Genomic DNA, 25295 nt, shown 5'->3' with positions numbered 1-25295 from the left:
ATGCAAGCTACGTGCTGCTGCCATCAGTTTCGCTCCACGGCCGCAAGTTGCGAGAGTCTTCGCGCCGTCTTGCAACATGTAACCTAGATAGCTATTAAAAATTCGACGATTTTTTTTATAAATTCAACGAATATTTAAATTCAACGGGCTAATACATCGCCGCAACTCGGCGCTCTGCGCGTCACAAAGCGTCGTTTGCGTTACCATTTTTTCTCGCACGTGTGCACAGGCGAAAAATTTGCTGGGAATTCAAAATATTCTCGATTTTAAATGGCAGAATTATTATTTCTCGTCTATGATGAATTTTGCCAGGCGTCCCTGAGCGATGTATTTGTATCTGTTATGTCGTGATGGCTTGAAACTTCGTGGCTTAATACTCTTCAGAGATGTGTCTCCATGAACACGAGTTTGTTGCATCGGCTGAAAATTACTAGAAATCGTATTGCTTCCCTAACCTCCTGTTTATTACAACCCCCTTAGATGGTTTACAATGCAACAATATAATATCAATAAATTCAATACTGGTATTCTTCTTAAAACATTTACGGGTAACTGCTTGCCTATAGTAACTGTCATCTGTTGGGGCATTTCTTTTAATTTAAAATTTCTGCTCATTATCTTCAATAATCATAGGATATTTTAGATTGTTTATTGATTTATACATCGTATACACACTTAGAATATTTCCCATTCGTCGCGATGTCGATTACTCGTGTAATTTATGTTATGGTATGTAACTGAATAGAATTCGAAAAAGATGTCAGTTATTAGAGCACGTTCTAATGTTAGTTTTCCACTTGCTTTTAATTGGTGTACTCGATTTGATCGCTAAAGAATCGCTGGAAGTTGATCCGCATGCATTTTGAACTGCCTCAAAACTGGCATATGACTAACGTTTTTAATCCTCGGCCATAACTTGTTAGGCTTATCCAGGCCTGTTACTCAACAGCACTCAGGACGCCCACTTACACCGACGCAGTTCTGGTGCCTGACAAAAAAAAACTCATGTCCCACACCCGCCGTGGCGTTCAACATACCACTCGAAACTGCGATCGATGTGCGCATGAAATCGCTTTTTTTAAGAGCGGAGGGAAAGTGCGAAGTGAGCGCTTTTTTATAATGTGGGAAATTTTAAGATCTCTAAGCAGCAAATGTTTTTCATCTTATTTTCATGACGAGAAAACGAATAGTGTCATTTCTTTGGTAGAAATAGCGACGTTTCTATTTCGTCCATATTTGCTCTAAGCTCGTATAACTGGCTTGATTATTTGAGGTTGTACCTGGGACCAGTGCGCCGGATTTCCGCTAAACAGTGTCCCTTCTCCAATAATAAAACGATTATGGGAGCTTAGAGTTGAACTAAACAGGGTGATTAATTATTCTATAATAATTGTAATACATATAATATGAACTGCTTCGACATTACGGCTGTTGTGGTGTTGCTAATTACCATGCAAAAATTATTCATTGCTGCGTAGTGCGCTCCGACGGTTTTCTTTAAATTTTTGCCTTTTAAATGACTTCGACTTTTCAACGCCGCCTTACCATTATAGCACCGACGTAGATAGCCGTATACCATGGCATGTTCGCATGCTGAGTGCCATCAACATAGCTTGTTGTCTGAGTGTCTTCGAAATGACGTGTTGCGTGTTTCATCACGTTAGTGTATCACGACACACTAAAATGAAATTGTCGTATTTCCATTACCCGATTATTTACAGGTCTCCTGCCGTAATTGTGTCACGATTATATTTTGCTGAAGTACGGTTCTCGCCTCATAACTAATGTGGAAAACTCCTCTGCAGTAGTCCCAATAATAACAGTTTTTTCAAAAGTACGAGACTAAAATTTGTTCAAATGTTGCGAGGAAACCTACCGTGCTGACATGGTTCTATTTAATTATAATTTTGTGTTTTTTTTGTAAATTTTTTAATTTTCTTTTAAAAGTTGCAATGGAGCTGATGAATTAACTAGTGGAACCCTAACGTACAGCCATGGTTAATTGTAATCTTGATTTTGTGTTGTTGCAGAGCACGGTACCAGGATACATGTATGAGCGATAACACCTGGTGTGAGGGTGAGTATATACGCAACTGCATGACGAGAGTGAGTATAGTAGATTTATCCGTAATTTTCATGTTATTTTCACATGCCGTTCATGTTATTTTCACATGCCGTGCAATAATTGTTTTGTTAATATAGATTATTGATTATTGTATAGCTACATGTGGTGGTTACAAAAATCATCATATTGAATTTAAATGATATGGACATTATTGAATTCATTGATTTGTTCTCAGGATTTATGACGTACATACAATCTGTCTATTATGCTATCCAAATTTCTCTCAAAAGTTTTGATTGTCAATAGTTTAATTGTTACTTGCTATGCCTGTTGAAACTTCTAAGTTCTCATTAGGTAGGATGTTATGAAATAGGTTTTTATGATAAACTGCTACGTGTATTAAATTCCATTCGTATACTTATTAATATTAACATTTGAGATGAAGGGCACGGTGAATTCATTCTGTGTTGGACGCGACCTCTGCTCATTAAGTAGCAAGCGACCTCTGCTCATTAAGTAGCAAGCGACCTCAGCTCATTAAGTAGCAAGCGACCTCTGCTCATTCATTAAGTAGCAATGAGGGTTAAGTGCAGTAATCCGTATTGATATACAACTATATAATTATACTGTGGTGGCGTCACTGACATTTATTAAATAATGATATAAGTAATTATAAGATATACAATATCATAATTATTCTTCATAAATTTGCACCCTGCTGTACCTTATATACAATAAATGTGCTCTATGTTTAACTAAAACTTGAAGTGTTTGAAGTGTTGAGTCGAAAAGTAATTCTTTTTACTCTAATTTGAAGTCATTAGCCGCGAACTTGGTATGAACGGTGATTAGGGGCAGCATACAGGATGTTATTGCAGAACACAACATCCGTTATACGTAGAAACGGATGCTCACCAGCCTGCACTTGGAAAACAAACATCGCAGTTTCAACACATCTCAGTTAGAGTTCATAAAGTTTAAAATTCGTTATAAGAATTCTTTCTCTAACATATCGCATGAACGAAATATTCGACTGTCTATTTAAACCGGCAAGTAAACATAATCGGATTTGTTCTGTTGCACTAATGACCTCTTCTTTATCAGAAGAGCAGAAAACAAAGGAAGCTGGAAGCTGTTTTCACTTGCAGTTTTGCTACCAGTGCTACGGTTGCTGGTGTAAGGTTCTGAATGTTCTCAACACAAGCTTGTGAGTAGTGTAATGTTTACTGCTGTATAGGTTTTTATTTCATCTATAATCATAATGCAATAATTCCACTTGCCGCTCATTCTTCATTTTCGACTTTGGTGTGTCTTGTGTTTTGAGTCAAAAATGAAGAGTTTAGAACAAATGAACGCTGCTTTCTCTCAGCGCTATACTCCCGTGACGCGATGGTCTTCTCACGTAGTTGACATTTCGCGATATGTGAAAATTTCAATTATTTGCAGTTACCCTGGTCAATTTAACATTATCCGTTAAACTGATTTTTATGAGCTAGTTCACTGAAAACCAAAAACTAATTTTGGTTCTAGCGCCATCTTGGGCAAGAGCACATTTGTTCAAAATGAATCTCTAAATTTAGCCGTCATATTAATGTCTGTCGGAACATTTATTTATGAACGTGGAGGCTCAGTTAAGGAAACTCCATGCTAGTTCTAATCATGTGATCTGCATTTTAAATTAGACTTAATTTAATAATAATAATTTAATAATTTGTCATTGGGGATTCTAAGCGCCTAGACTATTGATCAATACATTGAACGAAACTCGCTAATATCCCTGATAGTTTTGACCGTGGGATGTGCTCGAGGAAGGAGGTTTCTTAGAGATTATAAGACTGGAATTCACTTAGTTTAAAATTCATTCCTCAATACGATCTTTAATAGTGGTCTTTTGAGCTTCAATTATGAAAGAACCTTTGCATCATGTCCTTTTGAATTATTTATTGTGCCACTGACGAATCATTAACTCTGTCAACTGGATGAAACATTCCAATATTGTAGTGAGAGTTGAATTTCTGTGGCCCTGACGCACGTTAAGCAATTCAAGTCTCCACGTAATGGGGCTCTTGAAATTAAGTTGTGATGGCGGTGGATGAACAGAAGCCAGTAAATCTGCCTCGGCGCTAATAATAAATAATATTCCTGTGCGAGTTTTTTATACTAGCGTATAACTTTTTATTTTTAGTATAACTTTTTATACTCGCGTCGTGACACAACTTCGTGCGTGAGCACAGCGAGCGAGCTGTACGCTTGTTATCCGCATGCTGCGCACCAGGAAATTGGTTAAGGCTGTAGTGAGAAAAGTCAATAGTACGCTTATATTTGACGTTCGATGATGCCTGTTGAGTAGCTAGTAAACTGAATATTTACGTTGCATTTATTTCTTGCTATCGAGAAGTTCCTTCGTCGCTGTACATCCCCGCGCCCACTCCGGCTGTGATGGCTTGTCGCTGAGCATATGGCTAATGGCATATGGCATGACCCTCTGCTAATGGCTAATGGCATATGGTGCTAGTGGCACCGCGCCCCGCTAGTGGCACCGCGCCCCGCTAGTGGCACCGCGCCCCGCTAGTGGCACCGCGCCTCGCTAGTGGCACCGCGCCCCATTAATGGCAATGTCAGCACGCTATAATGGCAATAATGGCACCGCGCTAATGGCAATAATGTCATCGCGCTAATGGTATAAATGGCACCGCGCTAATGGGATGTTGCGTGCTGCAGGCGAGCTCCCCCAGCGAGCGGCGGTCGGGCAGGCGTCGGTAGCTCCGGCGGCGACGCGCGGGGGCGCCGTACAGCGTGAGTCCTGGGGCGCCATACATGATGAATGTCTTGAATGAATTGTATTGCGGGAGCCCTGTTGTGTGTCATTCATGATGGCTACACAGGTGTTTGAAGGGCAGAATTACGGACAAGTGGGGTTTTTAGGTTTCAACCATGGGCCCTTTAGGGTTGAACAATTAGGTTTCAGCCATGGGCCCATTGGGCAATTAATTTTTGTATAGTTTTTTTTTAATTCTGTGTGAGGGCCGTTATCTTTGTTGTTTCGTGCGTAACTCATTTATGTGCGCACAATGAATTCCTTTATGAAAGACCGGTCCTGCTTATAATTAATCAAAATTAAAAGAAACGTTAGTAAATACATTATATATTCCGCTAGCCAAATCGTGCCGGAGGCTATAGCTGCATCATCAGCTCAAAAATATAGGTAATACAAGTACAATATTTTCCTGAGCTGATGATGGGGCTGGACTTCTTCGGTTAAGATATGATGAATTTGCTGGGCGGTGGCTTTGCTTCATATTCTTTGTGAAGAACGAATGATACAAGTAGTGATGATTAAATTACGTCCAGGGATTTAAGTTCAAGAGGCAATGAAAGCGTAGAAAAAAGATGGGGCTAAATCATGCTGTATTGATATGAATTCATTCCTTGCAAATTAGTGTCTATCACAGGAAAATACATTTGCCACGATGCGACACTAAGATAATAATTTAAATATTTTCATTTATTTGACTGGTTGTTTTAATTATTTACAGGAAGAGGTGAAGGAGAAGGAGCGTGAAGAAGTAGAAGAAGAAGAAGAAGAGTTGACACTATCTCGATAATGGCGACGATAGACGGCAGACCAGCTCTCTACGAGCTCTCTCTCAAGCAGCTCAGAGAGCTCATGGAAGAGAGAGGGCCCACTGCCGTAGAAATGGTCAAGGAATATGGCGGCTGCGCTGAAATATGTAGGAAATTACACTCGAACCCACAGAGAGGTGAGACTAGTACAACATTATCATATAACATTGTTTTGTTAGGCTGTGGTCAGTCTTGCTCAACATCATCCCATTGCATCACTTGAACAATTATGTTATTTTATGTCTTTGAAAGAACTCTTTTGTTTGCCTACGCTATATGGATGGTCTCGCTTTAAGCAGTGCAGGAAATAAGGTTTCTTCAATACTTCAACAACATTAATAGTGAAGTTATTCGTCTTTGGCCGGTGACATGCCTCGCGCCGTGCTTACATCGCATCAATATGCATATTTATTCGTTGATCAATATTGCATGGCAGAATTTTTCCGTTGAAACAAGTTAGATTGAAGACCAGAGAATAAATTCATTAATATATGATGCTTACAGTATTGATATTAATTCGAAGTTCTATGAACGGATTTTTTTCACTTAAAACATTCAAACTAACGTATATCATTGATGCACCATTCATCAGACGATTGTATTTCTTGCTTGATAATTTATCGCTGACTTGATGATTGTTGTTATGGTTTCATCCTAAACATAAAGCCATGCATTTTCCTAACGCATGACATGTTGTGCAGGCTTGAGCGGTGACTCCGCTGATATTCAACATCGTCGCGAAGTATTTGGTTCTAACGTGATCCCGCCCAAGGCTGCGAAAACCTTCCTTATGTTAGTGTGGGAGGCGCTACAAGACGCTACCCTCATCATTCTGCAAGTCGCTGCTCTCATCTCATTAGGATTATCATTCTATAAGCCCCCAGAAAGCGATGATGCAGGTTTGTACATAGAATTAACCTGTAACTTGCTTCCTAATCTCAATTCTTTTCTAACTTACTTCTTAATCTCAATTAACTTGGCTGCTTCCGTTTTGTTTGTTTACAGATGTCGTTGCAGCGAACGTCTCATCTTGGGGTTGGGGCTGTAGTTAATCAAATTAACTCGCATTGAGCTTAATTTTATGACAATGCACTTGTGTAATGCGTGTAAAATTCCTTCGTCTTGTCGTCTCCAGGAATATATATTCCTTATATACGTTTATGCAGAATACCGGTGACAGCATTGTTGCGTACTTCCGTCCTAATAATATCAATCATCTGAACCTTAAATGGCCTGTGTTTTGATGAGAAAAAGAATTGCGTTCAAATTCATCCTTAATTTGCGGTTTGAACTATGGCCGTGGTGCACGAAGTATATGCTGGCTTGTCGCAGAATTCAATTTTGCGTTGTGTGCCTGGAATAAGTTCCTCTCATTTAGGCCGTCGGTGTGTCCTTGCATTTATGTCCACACTCGCAGTCCCTATAGTCGAGACATTGTTCACTCTACTATTACTGATCTATTTCTTCTTCCGTTGAGTTCACTCTGTACAAGTGGGCTATAAAGTCGACTCGAAATTTGTTTTGAACTCGACAGAAGCTTTTTTTTACGTCAGATTAGCGAAATAAATAGCTCGAATATAATAATTTTATGAATCTATTTTCGCTGTTTACAACTAAAAGAAACGGATTTTTGTGGAGCTCCGGGAACAGTAGGTTTGCTTACGTTAGAGTTGTGATCTGTTCTTGAAGATTTACTCACGTTACTAAGAGCGTTATGCGCGATTAACTCGTTATAACGCTCGCCGGTCTCGCCATTCTCTAAGGTTGGAATACGAAGAGCCACACAAGTTCGATATATCCTTTGTCTGATGATTGATGTTGTTTGTTATTGCCATCTGCCGGGACCACAGACGAAGGTGAGGCATAATCACCTCTAACAACTCACCCGCTCTTTCTCTTCCAAATTCTCTAAAGTATTTATCATGTGTAACGTTCTTCCCGTTCACTCAAACGTTCGTTTGCTGTCGTTGCTCAGATCTCAGTAGTTCTAAACTCTAAAGTGCGAATGAGTTATCTAACATCAACTGTACATATTAATTGAAGTACGATTCATTTGAGTTAAAATGTCTTCGTCCTAAATGAAAAATATTAAACGTGCATTGCGCATGTCGTTAATGTACCTACATTGTTTAATCAATGACTTAGGAAGGCTTGAGGATACAGTTTCATTTAATTGCGGGTTTTTTTGAACATTGCATAATGCGCTTTTTTCTAGCTTAGTAGGAAGGCCATAGTAGGAAGTAGCTCGTATACTAGCCATACGAGTTACGGAAAAACTCATTTTTCAAAATAGCACTATAATTTGAACAACTTCAATTATTATAGTTCAGTTCAAATCTGAACAAAGTTGGATGCCGAAGCTTCGTAATGTTAAAAAGTAAATTAAGAATAATGATGAGCTGGTCTCTTAGCGAATTTTTTTTTTTTTTTTTTTTTTTAAATTTCGCCGCGATTTCTCGCTAAATAGCGAATTGTCTTTTTCTGGGGAACTCTCTAGAATTGAAGGCATTTGTCTGTCAAGATTGTGATTAATTTAGTCAAGTTCAATAATGACTGAATTATTTACTGCTGTATTCTGCAGCGATTAGGATTTCATCCATGCTCAATTAAATTATTAAAATGTATTCATTCATGCTAAATTAAAATGTACGCGAATGATGGATATTATCCAAATCGATCCGTAAATAAGAAGTGCTAATGAGAAATTCTAAAGATCTGTGCAGTGTATTATTCCTGATCTATGTGGACTGTTTTATGTTTAACTTTATGTAGAACTTAGACTCGATCTTGTGGTTGTTTTTGCACTTTCTCTTGCTGTACGGTGTTTACAATGAATCTTATAAATCAATAACCTCATTGGAGTTGACATTTATGTTCGTTACCGATCGAACGATTTCGGTTTGTCAAGCCAAAGGTTTCGTAAGAAAACCAGTTTTTCAAATTTAGTGCTAAGTGGTTTCTTTAACCGTTTATAACCAGTATTCTGCAGTATTGAGAGACATTGTAAATATTTTAACGTTTTAACTGTGAAAGTATCTTTCGGTTATAAGTGATAAATTTCGAAGTGAATAAATTTATTGCCAAAAATATATATATTTTCACTTGTATACATTACTATAAATATTACTATCTCACAAGTCTGAAGGCGTGAATAAATATATTGCGAGAGAGGTTCCAATTGCTTGGAATGCCACGCTGCTCACATCATCCAACGTATCATGTTTCCCGCTATAAGTTATATACAGAACAATGAATGGGTCATCTTGTCCTAATATTTACACACCTTCGGCACACGCAGCACTCACACGCCCTTTCTCCAAACTTTTCTGCCAAAATGAGTCAGGCTGACCCACATAAGAACGAAAAGTTAATCGGTATTTTAAGCACCAAGTCCCATATCGATTAAATAGTCCCATAACATCGCAACGGTCTTCGTATAGACGGTGGAATTTTGCTCTGCAGAAAATTTTTTATTTTGTGTTTCTGCGAAAATTTTCGAAAATCTGCAATTTTTTCCTTGTAAAAATGAAACTCGCATTCTTTTAATATTGAACATTCTCATAATGTTGAGCATTCTCGTAATGTTCAACATAAAGTGGCATATAAATTCATAGCCTCGAATAAAACTGTCGTATATAAAGTTGCTAAAATTACAATTTACCGAATCTTATATCATCACGATTCTCTATATAATTACTATTGCTTACTCTTCGCGGTATGCACAGGATATTATATTAATACTTTAGTCGTCTGCTCATGTTGTAGGGATACGTTGATCCTCTTAAATTTCTGTGTGTTTGCTCTGTTTCGTGATGTGCAAATAACGCTTCTAATTAAAAGTTTATTATTTTTAGTTAGTGCAAAATCTAACAAATAATAGTCCAGTGTATAATGTCTCTAGAGATCAAAATATTCGCTTAACGAACACTCATCTTATCTATGAACATATTTTCCCCGGGCACCTAGTGAGTTAATGAACCAGGGGCCATACTTTCAAAAAAAGTTAGGAGGTCGTAAGTTCATCAGCCAATCATTGACGGCCTTCAAAGGAAAATCCACCAATCATAGACAAGAAAATAGAGCGTAAGTACTTACGTTCACTTAGTGAATTTTGAAAGTATGGCCCCAGTGTTTTAGGCTGAAGTGTTACTTGCTGGTGCTTTTAATTCCATCTATAGGATTAGAATTACCGGATATTTTTTATTGATAGAATAACATGATCACTGTATCTAATGCACAACTTAGTTCGTAACCACGCACTATTATTAAATGGATCACTTATCTATTATGTCAGTGGGACTTGTGTGAGTTTGTTAACACTTATTGTCTTATCTGGAAGCGTTCTGCACTAGGCAGTCACAACTCGGGTTAAAATCCTCCCATAACACCTGTATTGTTCGTGCAATTTTTTCAATGTGTTCAACATTTCGCTCCTGTACATTGTACCGTATTCCCTTAAATAACTTTTCCTAACGGCCTTGACAAAATCAATATTTTAGTATTAACCTAATTTTATTCAGATATTAAAAAATAAACCCTAACAAAATTAACAAAGCTTTCCACGTGTTTCACGTAAAATTATATACAATATTATATCGTCGTCCGTTATTAATGTTCATGTTATGTTTTGGACATGAGCTTCATTAAAGGTCATGTATATTAAGTTTTGTGTTTTTGTGGATCTATCATCGGTGCTCCATATCCATATCATATCTATCATTGGTGCTCCGACACGCGATAAATTATCTTTTCTTATATATCAACACTACACAAATCATCGATGAGAATCTGATCCTATTTTCCAAAAAAAAAACGGTCAATTTCATTCAAATGAAAAATTTCCATTGTTTCTGAGCGGCTTCAAAATGTTCTCTGGATTTCCGATTTTCAAATGGTTTTGTTTACGGTTGATCATGGTTGACTGCACACACGACTAGACTGTGACGTGTTGTCATTACGTTACTACGATAATTTCATCGACGTGACCATTAACCATGACATGTTTACCACGTTATAATATTACTATCTCTAATTGCAGACGAGACTAACATCCACCGAGACGTTTATTGTTACACTTGTTTCTATATTATTATCATAATTACAGACGCCACCAAGTGACCATTAACAATGACATGTTATTACCACGTTATAATATTATTATCATAATTACACGCGTGACGATGGACCGTGACGTGCTACGTCACTATATTGATTATTGTATTACCATTACAGATATAACGGTTCTGTTATACAATTGCAGATATAACTGTTCTGTTATACCATTGCAGATATAACTGTTCTGTTATACCATTGCAGATATAACGGTTCACCACGACCCGGGCGAGGAGAAGGCAGGCTGGATAGAAGGCGTGGCGATCTACGTGTCTGTGGTGGTGGTTGTGCTGGTCACGGCCTTCAGTGACTACACCAAAGAGCGGCAGTTCCGCGGCCTGCAAAACAGGATAGAAGGCGAACACAAGTTTGCTGTCATCCGCAACGGCGAAGTGCAGCAGATCAACGTGGGCGATATCGTCGTGGGTGACATTTGTCAGGTGAGTGACTCTGATGGTGGGTGAATGTTTTGGTTAGTTACTGGTTGTGGGTTAACGAGTCAGACTAGTGCGTGTAACAACGAGTCAGGCTAGTGACATGTGACAACTAGTCAGGCTAGTGCGTGTAACAACGAGTCAGGCTAGTGNAGGCTAGTGACATATTAGGTTAAAGACATGTTTCAGATAAGTGCGGTAGTGTTCAGCGTGTCAGGAAATTTGTGACAAATGAGACGTTAGATGCGTCCTTTTAGTGACATATGTATGTTAAATTAGTTAAATATGTCTTGCTAGTGACATATTTCACTAGGTTTACCGGTAGCGGATCGTTCCAGGTACCGGTAGCGTAGTAAAAAAATTGTTCCATTAGTAGTGATACGTACAGAACTGAGTTCAATAGCGTATATTATTGCATGTTCTTCAATTTACACAGACTTGCTGCGGAAATTTGTGTTGAAACGTGCCGAGTGAAGTCTACTCCTGATCTTTGCAAACTGATCTAAGAACTTTACTTCGCCTATTTATTCAAATGAAAATGTTCCTTTACTGCTGGATACGTTGCTAGTGTTTCAAATGCGTGGACTTAAATTTTTATTTCATTTCAGGAATATCATCTCCGTATTTTGTTGACGTTGCTAGTGTTTCAAATGCGTGGACTTAAAATTTTATTTCATTTCATAAATTTCATCTCCGTATTTTTGTTGACGTTGCTAGTGNTATTTCATTTGTGACCCTATGCTGCTCTCCGGTGCGTCTTTCTCTTGCGTGCTAGAATATTAATATTTCTGATATATAAGCTTCATCTTTCTTCCATTTGCTTTATTTCATTTGTGACCCTATGCTGCTCTCCGGTGCGTCTCTCTCTTGCTACTTTCGCTCTCAGAGTATAATTCAAAATCAAAATACTCTCTAAACTTTCTCGCATCAAAACCTCACTGAACTTAGGCTGCTCTTAAGTTGCAAATGAACACGAATTGCATTTTATGAGATGTATATGATCTGCGTTCAGTGTTCGTGTGTTGGTGATGATCTTGCAGTCAGCATTTGCATTGACGACTGCAGGCACGTACGTCATGGAAAATTCAGGCTTTGGTTATGCTTGTATACTCATGTCATTTATCGTGCGTATAGAATACTATTATTAATGAATAAATAAGATGATTATCAAGTTGAGATTATCAAAATTATCATTTAGGTACTAATAAGACTAACGACTGCAGGCACGCACGTTATGGAAGGCTCCGGCAAGGTGCTCGTGACGGCTGTAGGCATCAACTCTCAGGCTGGCATCATCTTCACTCTGCTCGGTGCTGCCGTGGATGAGGAGGCTGCAGAGGCTAAGAAGAAGAGGAAGGGTGAGTCTATCTTTACCATCATCTTTTATTATTTACTTATTATTTGTGCATTGCCCGCTCCTCTGTACCTGTCAGAGTCCGTACCCTTCCAGGTCAATCGTTACCGAGCAAACAGAGCTCGATTCCTTTCACCAATACCCAAGAAATAGAATGCAATACCCTATCACGTCCGTAATTTTTATGCAAAATAGATCATCATTCCCTTCCCAAAGTAAATTGTTTGACAGTGATATTATTATTTCAGAGTCGATCGATAATGAGCAAATATTATTGCTTTCGTCTCAAATTTTTGTGGTGTGAAACGTTTTTTTCAGTCCCTTACTTAACACGAACAAAAACGTTGCACCAAAACGTTTTGGTCTTTGGGCTTAAAAATGATTGTTTTTGGAAGAGGGCAATGCAGTTAAGGAGCTACAGCCCTACAATTTTTATTATAACGCAGCCAATAGATTTTTGTGTGACACCAAGACTCCGCGTGACGCTTCTCTCTGAAGACTCCACTCAAAGAAATATAAACGGTAACGTTATGATTGCTACGCTACAGTACTTTTTATCTCGTTTAAATATCAAGCTCCACGGCATTCGCATTCTAAGACCTAGCGTAGACTAGTCTGAGCCGCACTCTTAATACTCAACATTACGAGAAACTAAATAGTTATTACCGCCATGCACTTACTTAAAGACGAGCGTGGCCTGGGACTGCTACGTCCGATACGCTTACCAATGTTAAAAATATAGGCGCGCCTTGGGCGGCCAGTGCTCATAAATAGCCTAGTGCATCCGCTAGTGAAGATGCTGTTCTTTTTATTGTTTTGCGCTATGTCATAGTGCTAGATTTTGATGCTGAATGCAAGTCTATACATTGTTTTTACCCTCCTTTAATGCATGATTCTTCACTGGCCCTGTAAATAATCTCATATCCTCCCCAATGGGTTAACTTATCTTTCTCCCAAAGCGTTTTTTTATCTCGTTCATCCAATTATCCCAGTTCTTGTCTTGATCGCCTTAGTGTTTATATAATATTCCGATAAGCAAATATTTCTATTTCATTTCCATGTGGTGTTGTGTCTTTAAGGTTTATTCTAAATCATTTTTAAAATCAATGATTGAAGTGTTATTATTCATCCGTGAGTTAATACCGGCCCGAATGAAATCTAGGTTGTCTCAAACCAAGATTTTGTGGTGTTTTGAGTTTGAAATTCATGATTTCAGTACTATTCCAATTAATTTATTTATATTTAGTGTTTTTTTTCGACCGTCATTTTACTAACACTTGTAATTTTCAAATTTTGTGACCAAAAGTTGATCATTTTTATTTCTTGTGACGCATAATATCTTGGATCTCCATACCGACAAAAATCGGAATCACAACATATTTTCAGTTCAATGTTTGTTGGTACGTTTATAAATGGTCAACATTATCACCATTACAGCATATTTTACTAATATTTATACCAGTGACTAATTTTATGGTTCTCTCCCCATGGTATTTTATGTTTGTTCTCTTACAATATAATCTATCTAAAACTTCCCCTGAATTTGAAAATAACGAAATTATCGCACGGTCTAGTCTCCCCAGGATTAAATTATGCTGAATAATATATTATCTTGCCATGATATTAATTACAATAATATAATATTCCCCCAACCCAATTCGAATATCCTTTTTCATCGCTAAACTTGTTTGAATGCCTGCAGGAATTGAGGGTTTAGTGAACTAAAATATTCCTATATTCCTCGCCAAGCGTGGCTACGCCGCTACATGAAGCAGTGATCTCGCTTGCGCTTTATAAAACTAATTCGTAAAACAATGTTCAGAAATTAATTTCATTGGACAATATGAGCTCCTAAAATATTAGTTCATTTCTTAGCTTCATGCTAGTAATTAAATATTTTTGGCTCTTTATTACTTTTTTTAAAGCGACTGTTGCAGTGAAACAAACTAGACATTTGCCACTCACCACTGTGAAGTCATTGCCACTAGCCTACATCAGCGATGTTCACTGCTTCATGGGAGCCACGCTAAAGATGTTTGGTCTTGGATGTGGCGTGTCCGTGGCCACATGATGCTGGTGATCATGCCATGTCACTTGAAATTGGCCGCTTGCAGCACCCGAAAATGTATCTTCTTTAATGAGTAAAATTTTCACGAATAAGGAACATTTGGATTAATGATGACAGTATTTATCAATGCTATGACATATTCTCAGAGCTCATTATTAAATGCTTATAAATTAAAGGATGGTAATTTAATTGAGTTCTTAACACGGCATATTTTCCAGCATTGCTTGGCTTGACATTTTGGCTTGAGTTACTGAGCGCGGGCAACCTCGCTATCACACCCAGAGATATGAGTGAGACATTGTCCAAATAGCCGTGCACTTTTTGCCTTTGTGTGGGTTTGTCCAAGTTTGGCCCGGCAAAAGGGCGTATCAGTGAGTGCTGCGTGCAGAAAGTGTGTCACTATTTGAACAAGATGACCCACTCGTTTGTCTGAGTGCAGGGCAGCAGCGGTAAAAGAAATTCTTGCTTGGCTCTCTAGACTAGCTCGGTAGAGCCTCTTTTAAAGTTTCATTGTTTTGAGTGTTTGGTCTTTTTTTGCATGTGTCCTGTCTGTTGTTCCTCCACTGGTGCTGCAACCTTCCACCATCACCACCACAATCCCTCTACCACCATCACCATAAATGATGATGGTGATCACCACCGCCCGTCCGCTGCCGCCATTATTTCCTCGCTAAAAAAAATCGGCGCTGCAGAAGCTAAAAAGCAACGTAAGAAGCAACAGAAAGCTGCTGCTGCTGCCGCCGCTGATCAAGGTGATATAATTTACTGTTATACCTCGTGTCTCTATTCTATTCTTTCTGGTGTTATTCAATGTTATTCATTTATCCATTCTATTTTGAACTGTATTCTCTAACTCCATTTATTTCTTCTGTTCCGTGAACTACGGTCGCCGTATTATGTTCATGTCAAATTGTAATGGTATTTTTTGGTGCCAATTAGTTGTTCGTCTCAGGGCTATATTCCTGCATTCCGTAAGTTTATACAACATTTTTAATTGTCAAAATATTCCTGGTACATATATTAAATTTATTTCGTGATGTGCAACATTTACGTTTATATTTTACATAAACGTCTCCTAGTTACACGTCTAATTAAACTTCCAATGGTCGTTCTGGTAGTAAATATATTTTTTCCGGTGACTTTGAATGTTCGTGGTATGTTCCGTGCTGTAGTCTTTGTTCATTGCTTCGTGTCGTTAGAGCTTCTTATAATATTATTGCCTTAGATATTTACTTTTAATATTCTCAAGTCCCGCACTCGGAGCTTGCGGGATTACCTCGGCACTTTATAAGTTTATTCATAAACTTATTTATAATTAAATATAAATCATACAGCAAGTGTAATTTAATGGAAGCAAATTTGTAGCCACTAAACTCTGGTTCGGCAGTCATGATCTGTAAAGCAGTTGACATTATTTATGTTTATTCCGTACCAATATTTCATGAACTTGTCATAATCTTCGTATTGGGCTGGAAGCTATTTTCCACCTACTTTGTCCACAAAATTTTTTTTATTTACATTAACTTCTACCTTAAACTGGTTTTACATTTCATTCTGCTCGTAATATAACTAGACGAAAAATTTTTTTATTTACATTGACTTCTACCATAAACTGGTTTTACATTTCATTCTGCTCGTAATATAACTAGACGAGATCGCGGTGCAAGTTCACCTTTTTTTGGTAAGACCAAGAAATTGTTGCCACAGAAATGCTCAAGTGCACGTTGTTGCTTAAGTGCGCATATCGTCCTCAGTAGCGGCAGATTTCTCGTCTGTGATTGGTGAGTTTAGCTTGTAAAGCCGTCATTGATTGGTTTATAGTTATGACCTCGTAAATATTTTTGATTGTATGGTTCCAGGCTAGGATGCACACTTTAAAACTTTGAAGCCTTGCATCTTCTTGCGTGTGAGATTCAAAGGAAGTTTGTAAATCATCTCAACGAGTGACTTGGTCTATTTTGTTTTCCATTTTTTCCCTCCTAATTTTATTGACTTACTTGTGTTCTCCATCATCACAAATACGGGACTAGCGATAAAATGTTCTGATATCAATACGTTATTATTTATTCTGTAGAATTACTTAAGCTAATTAGCCTGGGGAATATGTAAACTAATTCCGTTGTATCCAAATTAAACTTTAAATTACCTTTTACATTGTTTTCAAACTAAAAGCTTGAAAGGTCACAGAACGCAAACTAGAGTCGTTAAGTAAGATAAGTTCTCATATAATTGAACTCCTTCTGTTAATACTCGTATTTTTTGCATTAATTTACAATACGAACTTTGCTTCTTTTGAGGACATTTAGTGAACGCAAAAAATAAAATACGTTTCTCTAGCGCGTTCACCTTGCATCTTTTTGAGGACATTCAGTGAGGTGAAGGACCTATATAAATTTTTTGAGGACAATCCTAATTTTTTTGGTGACATTTCCTGATCGTGATGATGCCACCAGGTGCCGCGGCTACCGCTACTGCCGCCGATGCCACTGGCAACTCGCATGCGAACTCTGCCGGCGTCGCCGACGGTGACATGAAGCACAAGAGCGACGACGGCAAGGCTCCTTCAGAGGAGAGAGAAGGCGCTAGCAGCGGCGGTGGTGGCATGGGCGAGAAGAGTGTTCTGCAGGCCAAACTCACCAAACTCGCCATACAAATCGGTTACACTGGTTAGTGCAATTAGTATGAAGATCTAGTATTAGTATGAAGATCATACAATTAGTATGAAGATCAATTAGTATGAAGATTTTCAATCAAGATCTTCAAGCTCACTAAACTCGCCATACAAATTGGTTACGCTGGTTAGTGAAATTAGGATGTGAACTTGTTTTGTACCATTAATATGAGCTTATCGAGATAATGAAGAGATAATAATAATATTGAGGGAGAAGGGAAATATTTCGAGATAATACTTGAGACTTTTTCGGATTGCTTGTGGAAAAAAAAGATTATTTAACGTACTTAAGATTATTCAAATTATGATATTCTCAGTGAAAGCTGCTTATGCTCTAATATGTTTATTTACAAAGTGTTAACTTAGTTCAACAAAATGATAAATTTCACTTCTCCCGTTTTGGGTTGGCGCCGGAAACACTTCAGTGTTCAATATCGATATTATTATCTGTTTATTCCAATTAGCGAACATGCTGACAAATTTTCCTATAAAACTACTTGGCAAACTGTCCAAACAACTGACTGCAATGTTCGTCCTTTATATGAGCCCTCGTTACCGATATTTTATTGCTTAGCACTAGTCAATTTTTGGCGCATTTTCTCATTTATGGAAAATGCGCTATTGTGCTCGCGATGTCCGTCCGTCTGTCTGTCCATCCGTGACTTCACGTTTTCGTCGATGAGAAAATGCGCTCTCTGTCACTCACTGCAGTGAGTACTGAGTTACATTTTTTCGCAGGTTCCCTTATCGCCATCCTGACGGTTCTTATCCTGGTGCTGCGCTTCTGCATCCAGACGTTCGTTATAGACAAGAAGGAGTGGAGCGGCTACTACGCTAACCATCTCGTGCAGTACTTCATCATCGGCGTCACGGTGCTGGTCGTGGCTGTGGCTGTGTGGTGCAGCGTGCTTCTTGCCGTCACGCTCTCACTGGCATACTCTGTTAAGGTCTGGTGCTCTGCTCGTGCTCTCTGTTGTTCATATGTTGCTTGTCTGTTGCTCTTCTGTTGCTCTTCAGTTGTTCATATGGTGCTCTTCTCGTGCTTTTCTTTTGTTCATATGTTTCTCATCTGGTGCTCTTCTGTTGCTCATCTGTTGCTCAGCAATCGTCTGTTTTTCATCAAACTCCTATTGACCAACGCTCTTTTCCTCACTATCGTTGCTAGGCTTTCTGATACGAATAACATAAAGCACGGTTAATTTATCTGCAGCAAAAGCGTTAAACAAACTGTTTATCATTGGTAACTTTCAGATAACATTAGTATTAATTAAGATTATTGCGTCCGTATATAAATCATATACCTACTGCTCTGCATCTTTGCGCGTGTTCTGGTTGCTTAAGTATTACTGGAAAGTTGTTGTAGTGATGAGACATTGTAGATTTTTATTAAGTTTCGGTGTTTTAATTTACAGAAAATGATGAAGGATAACAACCTGGTGCGTCACTTGGATGCCTGCGAGACAATGGGCAACGCGACGTCCATTTGCTCCGACAAGACAGGCACGCTCACCACCAACCGCATGACGGTCGTGCAGAGCTACGTGGGTGGTGTCCACCACAAGACCACACCGCGGTAGGTCATACTCCGGTCCAAGCCGTACTCATAATTCATGATGTATGCAGAAATTCATTCATGATTTATGCAGAAATTCATTCATGATTTATGCAGAAATTCATTCATGATTTATGCAGAAATTCATTCATGATTTATGTAGAAATTCACAACGATTTATGCAGAAATTAACTCAGGATTTATGCAGAAATTAATTCAAGATTTATGCAGAAATTCATCATGATTTATGCAGAAATTCATTCATGATTTATGCAGAAATTCACAACGATTTATGCAGAAATTCATTCAGGATTTATGCAGAAATTCATTCAATATCTTTGCGCCTGTTCTTGTTGCTGAAGTATTACTTAATTTACAGAAAATGATGAAGGATAACAACCTGGTGCGTCACTTGGATGCCTGCGAGACGATGGGCAACGCGACTTCCATTTGCTGCGACAAGACGGGCACGCTCACCACCAACCGCATGACGGTCGTGCAGAGCTACGTCGGGGGCACCCACCACAAGACCACCCCACGGTCAGTCCTGCTCCGGTCAAAACCGTACTCATAATTCATGATTTACATCGAAATTCAATCACGCTACTCTTTTTTAATATATGCTTTACTTGTAGATTTACATACGAAATCACCACGTGAGAAGTTTCTTGGTAGATATAAGTTTATTTGAAGCTTCTTGCAGTTGCGGAAGAGGTTAACGCTTTGTTGCTGATGTAAGCGTGAGCATCGAGAGTGTAACTTGTTGCTCCATGTCTGATATCTCCAGTACTCGTACGCTATTCATTTGAAAGAGTAATGTTTTTTTCTACACCAAGTTAAGAACACAGTGTGTAGCAACATAGAAACACTATGTGTTTACCTCATCAGTATTATTATAATCTCAGTTACATTTTTTCTCATCACTAGCAGTATCACGAAGTTCCTGTATTCAACTTCACATTTTTTGTATTCTCCAACTGACATATGGAGATTTTATGTCTTATCTACTCCCTTATATGATCATGTTTATAATACCGTCTTTTTGAATGTATTGCCAACTGGTGCTCGCAGTTACGACGACCTGAACCGCAACCTGGCCGAGGTTCTGGTGACGGCGATCTCGATCAACTCCGCGTACACGTCGCGTGTGCTGCCCGGCGACAACCCTGGCGACCTGCCCAAGCAGGTACGCTCAACTACAATTGATTTTTTTCAGCCGCATTCGCCATGATGTAAGTAACAACATTTCAGAAAGATTCACATTTGTATGCTGGCATATTTAGTGGAGTATAAAGTTTAAAATCACTGACCTGTGTATTTTGTGACTATATTTTAAGCTGTTTATTTGGTATATTTTGTAATGACTGTGTATTTTGAGCAGCTCGGCAATAAAACGGAGTGCGCGCTGCTTGGCTTCGTGCTGGCGCTGGGTAAAAGCTATCAAGTTTACCGCGACGAGCTTCCTGAAGAATGCATCCATAAAGTCTACACTTTCAACTCCATACGCAAGTCAATGAGCACAGTCATCCCGCGCAAAGAAGGCGGATTTAGGATCTACACTAAGGGCGCTTCCGAGATGGTTATGAAAAAGTAAGTTACATTTCAAATTAAAACATACGGTTTTAAACGTTACCTGTTTGATGCAACATTTGATCTAAATTTGTTACTCATGTCGAAAGTCAATCTTGTGGAACTCGTTTTTCTGCTGCCAGTTTTCTTTTAACCTAGACATCCAGCATGAAGTTCACCGTAAAAATGTTTTAACCATGAATATTTCTGCTGCAGATGTTCCTTCATCTACGGCAAGAACGGCAAGCTTGAGAACTTCACGAAGCAGATGCAGGAACGTCTCATCAAAGACATTATTGAGCCAATGGCATGCGACGGCCTTCGTACAATTTCGGTGGCGTACAAAGACTTTGTCCCTGGCCACGCTGAAATCAACCAGGTCCATTTCGACACGGAACCAAACTGGGACGATGAAGACCGCATTATCAGCAACCTGACGTGTATCTGCGTCGTTGGTATCGAGGACCCAGTACGTCCAGAAGTGCCCGATGCCATCAAGAAATGCCAGAGAGCAGGCATTACCGTGCGCATGGTAACAGGCGACAACGTCAACACGGCACGATCCATTGCCTCTAAATGTGGCATCCTCAAACCCGGTGACAACTCCCTCGTTATTGAGGGCAAAGAGTTCAACAGTAGAATCAAAGACAACAATGGAAAGGTTAGCTCTTTTTTTATACTTGTGTATAAATGTTATTGCAAAGGGATTTCTTTCATACACGGCGGGAGATATGTATTTCATTAGCTTGGATTGTTGAAAAAAAATCACTAGAAAATATTTCAGCTGACTTAGATATCAGCTTGAGATCCATCCTCTTTTTTCTATAGCTTGAGTTCATACATTTTCCTTTGGAATCACAATAGGTATGCATTTTCGTCAGGTGCTTCATTCAGTTAACCTCTGTAGTCTTGTTAACATGCGTTTTCTCATGTTCATGCGCTTCATTCGCATGTATCTTGGTATCTTCGTATTTGTTTTGGACGTAGCAGTCCCAGTCCGCGATGGATCGCCGCCTCTGATTATCGTTCATCCGCCCTCATTTGGGCCACCTGATGCACGATGCTGTTGCTTGCTTCTCGCCGCTGGTAGTGTTGCAGGGGAGGTTGATCTGGGATTGTGCCCAGGAACACGTCCAGTTGTCTCTTGAAGGTCTCCAGGGGGAACTACCCCTCTCTTAGATCCCTTGTTGAACAGCCTTGGCCCTGCCACGGAAAGTGATCCTTCCCGCAGGGATTGAAATCTGACTGTGGATCTGTTACGTAGAGAGGGGAATCTTCCACAGTCTCTCCCTTCTCTCGTTGTGATATGTCTCAATCATGAAGGTCTCGCTCTCGAAGTTTGGCACCATTCCGGTTTTCATTTTCCATGTGTACAGAATGACATACCTCTCCCGTCTCCTCTGCAGTGAGTACAGACCCAGGCGCCTCAACCTCTCGCAGTAGTTCAACTCTTCCATCCCTCTGATCCTGGAAGTGAAGATTCGCTGGACACCTTCCAGTTGCCGCACTGCGCCGAGAGTGAACGGGGTCCAGAGCTGGCAGCAGTATTCAAGAATTGGTATTACAAGGGCTTTAAAGAGTGTGATCATCGGTTCCGCTTCTCTGGTTCTGAACGTTCGCCAGATCCACCCCATCTGTCGCCTACCTCTTGCGGTTATTGCCGTTATGTGATCACCAAAATTGACCTAACCTTCTGTATTTGACCCTCTGTATCTCAGAACCTCAAACTTGGTCCCGTTGAACTGCATGTTGTTCACTTGGGCCCAGTCATATATTGCAGAGAGATCTTTTTGCAACCTCTCGCAGTCCCTCCAGTCCGTTATGGTCATTAGTATCCTGGTGTCGTCCGCGAATGACGATGCAGAGGCGTGGTTCACCGGCACATCTACGTCGGCGATGTGAATGAGGAAGAGGATTGGGCCGAGTACCGTTCCCAGTGGTACTCCACTCTTCACCCTAGCCTCGCTCGATCTCGAGCCTCCTACAACGACAGCTTGTAGTCTTTCTGTTAGGAAGCTGTGGATCCATGCCAGCAATTCACCTCCGACTCCCAGCAGTCATAATTTTCTGAAAAGCACTCCATGGTCAACTTTGTCAAACGCTTTCGCGAAGTCCAAATACACCACGTCCATCCCGGCCCCCTCCTCTAGCATGACCAGGATTTGGATGTGATGCTCCTGTAACTGAGACAAACAGGAATGATTTCGTGTAAAACCATGTCGCCTTCTGTTGAAAAGGTCAGCGTTTTCCATGTACTGCACCAACCTTCTGGCAACAACCTTCTCAAATACTTTGATTATTCGCACATGCCCTGGTCGTCTCCAACAAGGACATCGTTATTTTTCAGAGGCCCCACTGAGGCTCTGATTTTGGCCTTTGACTGGGCATATTTGTAGAAATATTTGGGATTCTCTCGAATGGCAGACACTGCTTGCGCCTCTGCAATTTGTTGCTCGGCCTCGTGTGAGTCCTGCAACTGTCGTTCAGTTTCCTTAATATTCTCCTTTAGATGTTCCAGCCTCCGCCTCTCCATATTCCTGGAGGCGGCCGTTATCTGATTGTTCAAGCTCGCTCGTTTTCTCATGAGGATCCGTCTGTCCCTCGGATTATGTGGCGTTTCGTTTGGGGGTCGTTTTTCCCGGCGTGTGACGCACGCATACCTGCAGTAATACCTCGCACAGCTTGTTGTACATTGTTTCGGCGTTCAATTCCAGGAATTCAGATCTCTAGTCAATTTCGAAGAGTTCGTTCCCAATGGCCTACCAGTCTGTTCTTCGATGATGAAAATTTAGCCCAGCTAGCCCCTCTAGAGGTGTAGGTCTTGGCCTGGTTCCCCTCTCAATTGTTGTCTTGACCGCCGCTAGTCGATGATCTGACAGTGTGGTCTCCTCAACACGAATATCAGTAACCAGTTCTTCATTTCCGGTGAAGAATAGATCCAGGATATTATGTTCTCTTTTTGGCATCAGAACCTGTTGACTTAGCAAGTGCTCCGTTGCGAATCGAGGTAGTTGTGTTGCCTGGTTTCTGGCCTGATTTCTGCGCCGTTCTAAACAGTCCAAGTTTGGCCATCGTATGAGTGGTAGGTTTAAATCTCCCGCAACCACAATATTTGAGGAAGGTTCACCTAAGTTGGCCACCTCTGTTTCTATTCTATCGAGAGTTTCATTGAATTTTTCAGGCGGGCAGTCAGGCGGTCGGTATACGATAGAGATGGAGATGGGGTATGTATCATGTATGGCATAACATGTTCCACATATCCATTCGAGCCTAAATGCAGGGGAACTGTTTTTGCCGCTAGGAAGTTTCAGAGGTAGACTATAACGCCTCCTTTTCTTCTCCCTTCTTTTCGGCCTGCTTGGTAATGTTGAAAGCCTTCCATCTCGATTTCTCCATCTTGGATATCCTCTCATAGGTGTGACTCGGTTAAGGCAAGCATGATTATTCCTTCTGTCTCAGCAATTTCTTTAATTACGCCAATCTTGTGGCGTTTCTTCTTGGGAAGAGCCCCTCTATGTTGGCTATCATGATGCCAGACTCTTCCTTTCCTTGTGTTCTTAGTTGCTGTAACACTGCACTGCCAGGGGTCTCTGGCTCAGCAGTTGTTGCATTTGTTGCTGTGATTTCTGATGTTGTTCGTGCAATGTCAACAGCTGCCGCATTTTTTGTTGAATCTGATCTACTTGCTCTGTAGGTCTAAAAATTTGCTGCGCTCGATATCGAGTCGCTGTAGGAGCTGTAGGAGCCACTCGATATCGAATGTAGGAGCTGTTTGTTCTTCTTCACTCCGGTAGGTTGTGTTGGCCGGTGCGTAAATTTTTGGGACTGCCCTGTTCCTTTGATTACGATAGATTCGCCCTTCCCAGAACTGATTTTTTTTACCGTGTAATTCCTTTCTGATGTTTTGAGTTTGGCAGTAGAATCTATCCTGTGTTCCGAGAAGAAACTCAGGTCCCGTCACTCTTCGGCATTACCTCTCAACTGCAGGTTGAGTTTAAGGTGGTGAAACCGACAGGAATCTCGTTTGCAAGCTACATTTTTAATAGTATTCCAGCACAAGAATGGATCGTAATATTGACAGTCTCTCCTGTTTTTGCATCCGCGTTGGTTTTTGCTTCCAAAATGTTGCAAATTTGTGACAGATCTTAGGGTGAGAATAGTTACAGTTAATTTCTTCATTCTCCCAATCGCACTTGCCCTGAAGATATCTCCAGCAAACGCGTTTCTTAACAGTTAAATGCCTCTTGTTCGAGGCATTTAAAGAGGAGAGGGGAGGGGTAACGCTCCGGTCATGAGTTGGGTAGGCGGAGTACAATGTCGGGCAGCAGTGAGGGATGCGGGGGGTTAGTAGAGAGAGTGAAGGGAGTTGAGGGAGTGAGGGGAGTTGAAGGTAATTGCGTCTTAGTCGAACAGAGAGACCCATACATGGTAGGCCTTGTTCTCTCGAACGCTTGAACTGCTTGCACAATCTCTATGCTTCCTTTCGCCCACCCTTCGTTTATAACGCATTTTCTACACATGAATGACGTCCTCGTTTTTAAATATCTTGCAAGTTGATAATCTGGAAGTAGTGAACATTCGAAGTGACATGTCCTTTGGAGTCTTGTCAATAATCGTTGTCTTTTGTTCAGGTGCAACAACACCTGCTCGACAAGGTGTGGCCCAGCCTGCGCGTACTGGCGCGCTCATCACCCACGGACAAGTGCACGTTAGTCAAGGGAATTATTGAGAGTAAAGTGAACGCCAACAGGGAGGTGGTCGCCGTCACAGGGGACGGCACCAACGATGGGCTTGCTCTCAAGATGGCTGATGTTGGCTTTGCTATGGTGAGATCCAATCAAAAACT

General features: G+C 40.2%; 1 protein-coding gene across 1 annotated transcript in view; it reads left to right on the top strand.

Annotated features, from left to right (window-relative positions):
* Window positions 1–1955: 1955 nt before the first annotated feature.
* The window catches only part of LOC108671635 (plasma membrane calcium-transporting ATPase 2-like), a 38898-nt gene continuing 15558 nt past the window's right edge, over window positions 1956–25295 (top strand). Inside the window, 15 exon segments of the mRNA XM_047881069.1 lie at window positions 1956–2106; window positions 4787–4861; window positions 5602–5826; window positions 6391–6588; window positions 11006–11355; window positions 11953–11986; window positions 12459–12593; window positions 15350–15409; window positions 17111–17323; window positions 18067–18275; window positions 18741–18901; window positions 19952–20066; window positions 20262–20470; window positions 20666–21110; window positions 25081–25275. Coding sequence (XP_047737025.1) covers window positions 5670–5826; window positions 6391–6588; window positions 11006–11355; window positions 11953–11986; window positions 12459–12593; window positions 15350–15409; window positions 17111–17323; window positions 18067–18275; window positions 18741–18901; window positions 19952–20066; window positions 20262–20470; window positions 20666–21110; window positions 25081–25275 — 2481 coding nt within the window. The 5' untranslated portion in view covers window positions 1956–2106; window positions 4787–4861; window positions 5602–5669.

Source organism: Hyalella azteca, unplaced genomic scaffold (assembly GCF_000764305.2).
Source record: "Hyalella azteca isolate HAZT.00-mixed unplaced genomic scaffold, Hazt_2.0.2 contig6947, whole genome shotgun sequence".
Classification (NCBI taxonomy): domain Eukaryota; kingdom Metazoa; phylum Arthropoda; class Malacostraca; order Amphipoda; family Hyalellidae; genus Hyalella; species Hyalella azteca.
This window is presented reverse-complemented; position numbering and strand designations above follow the sequence as displayed.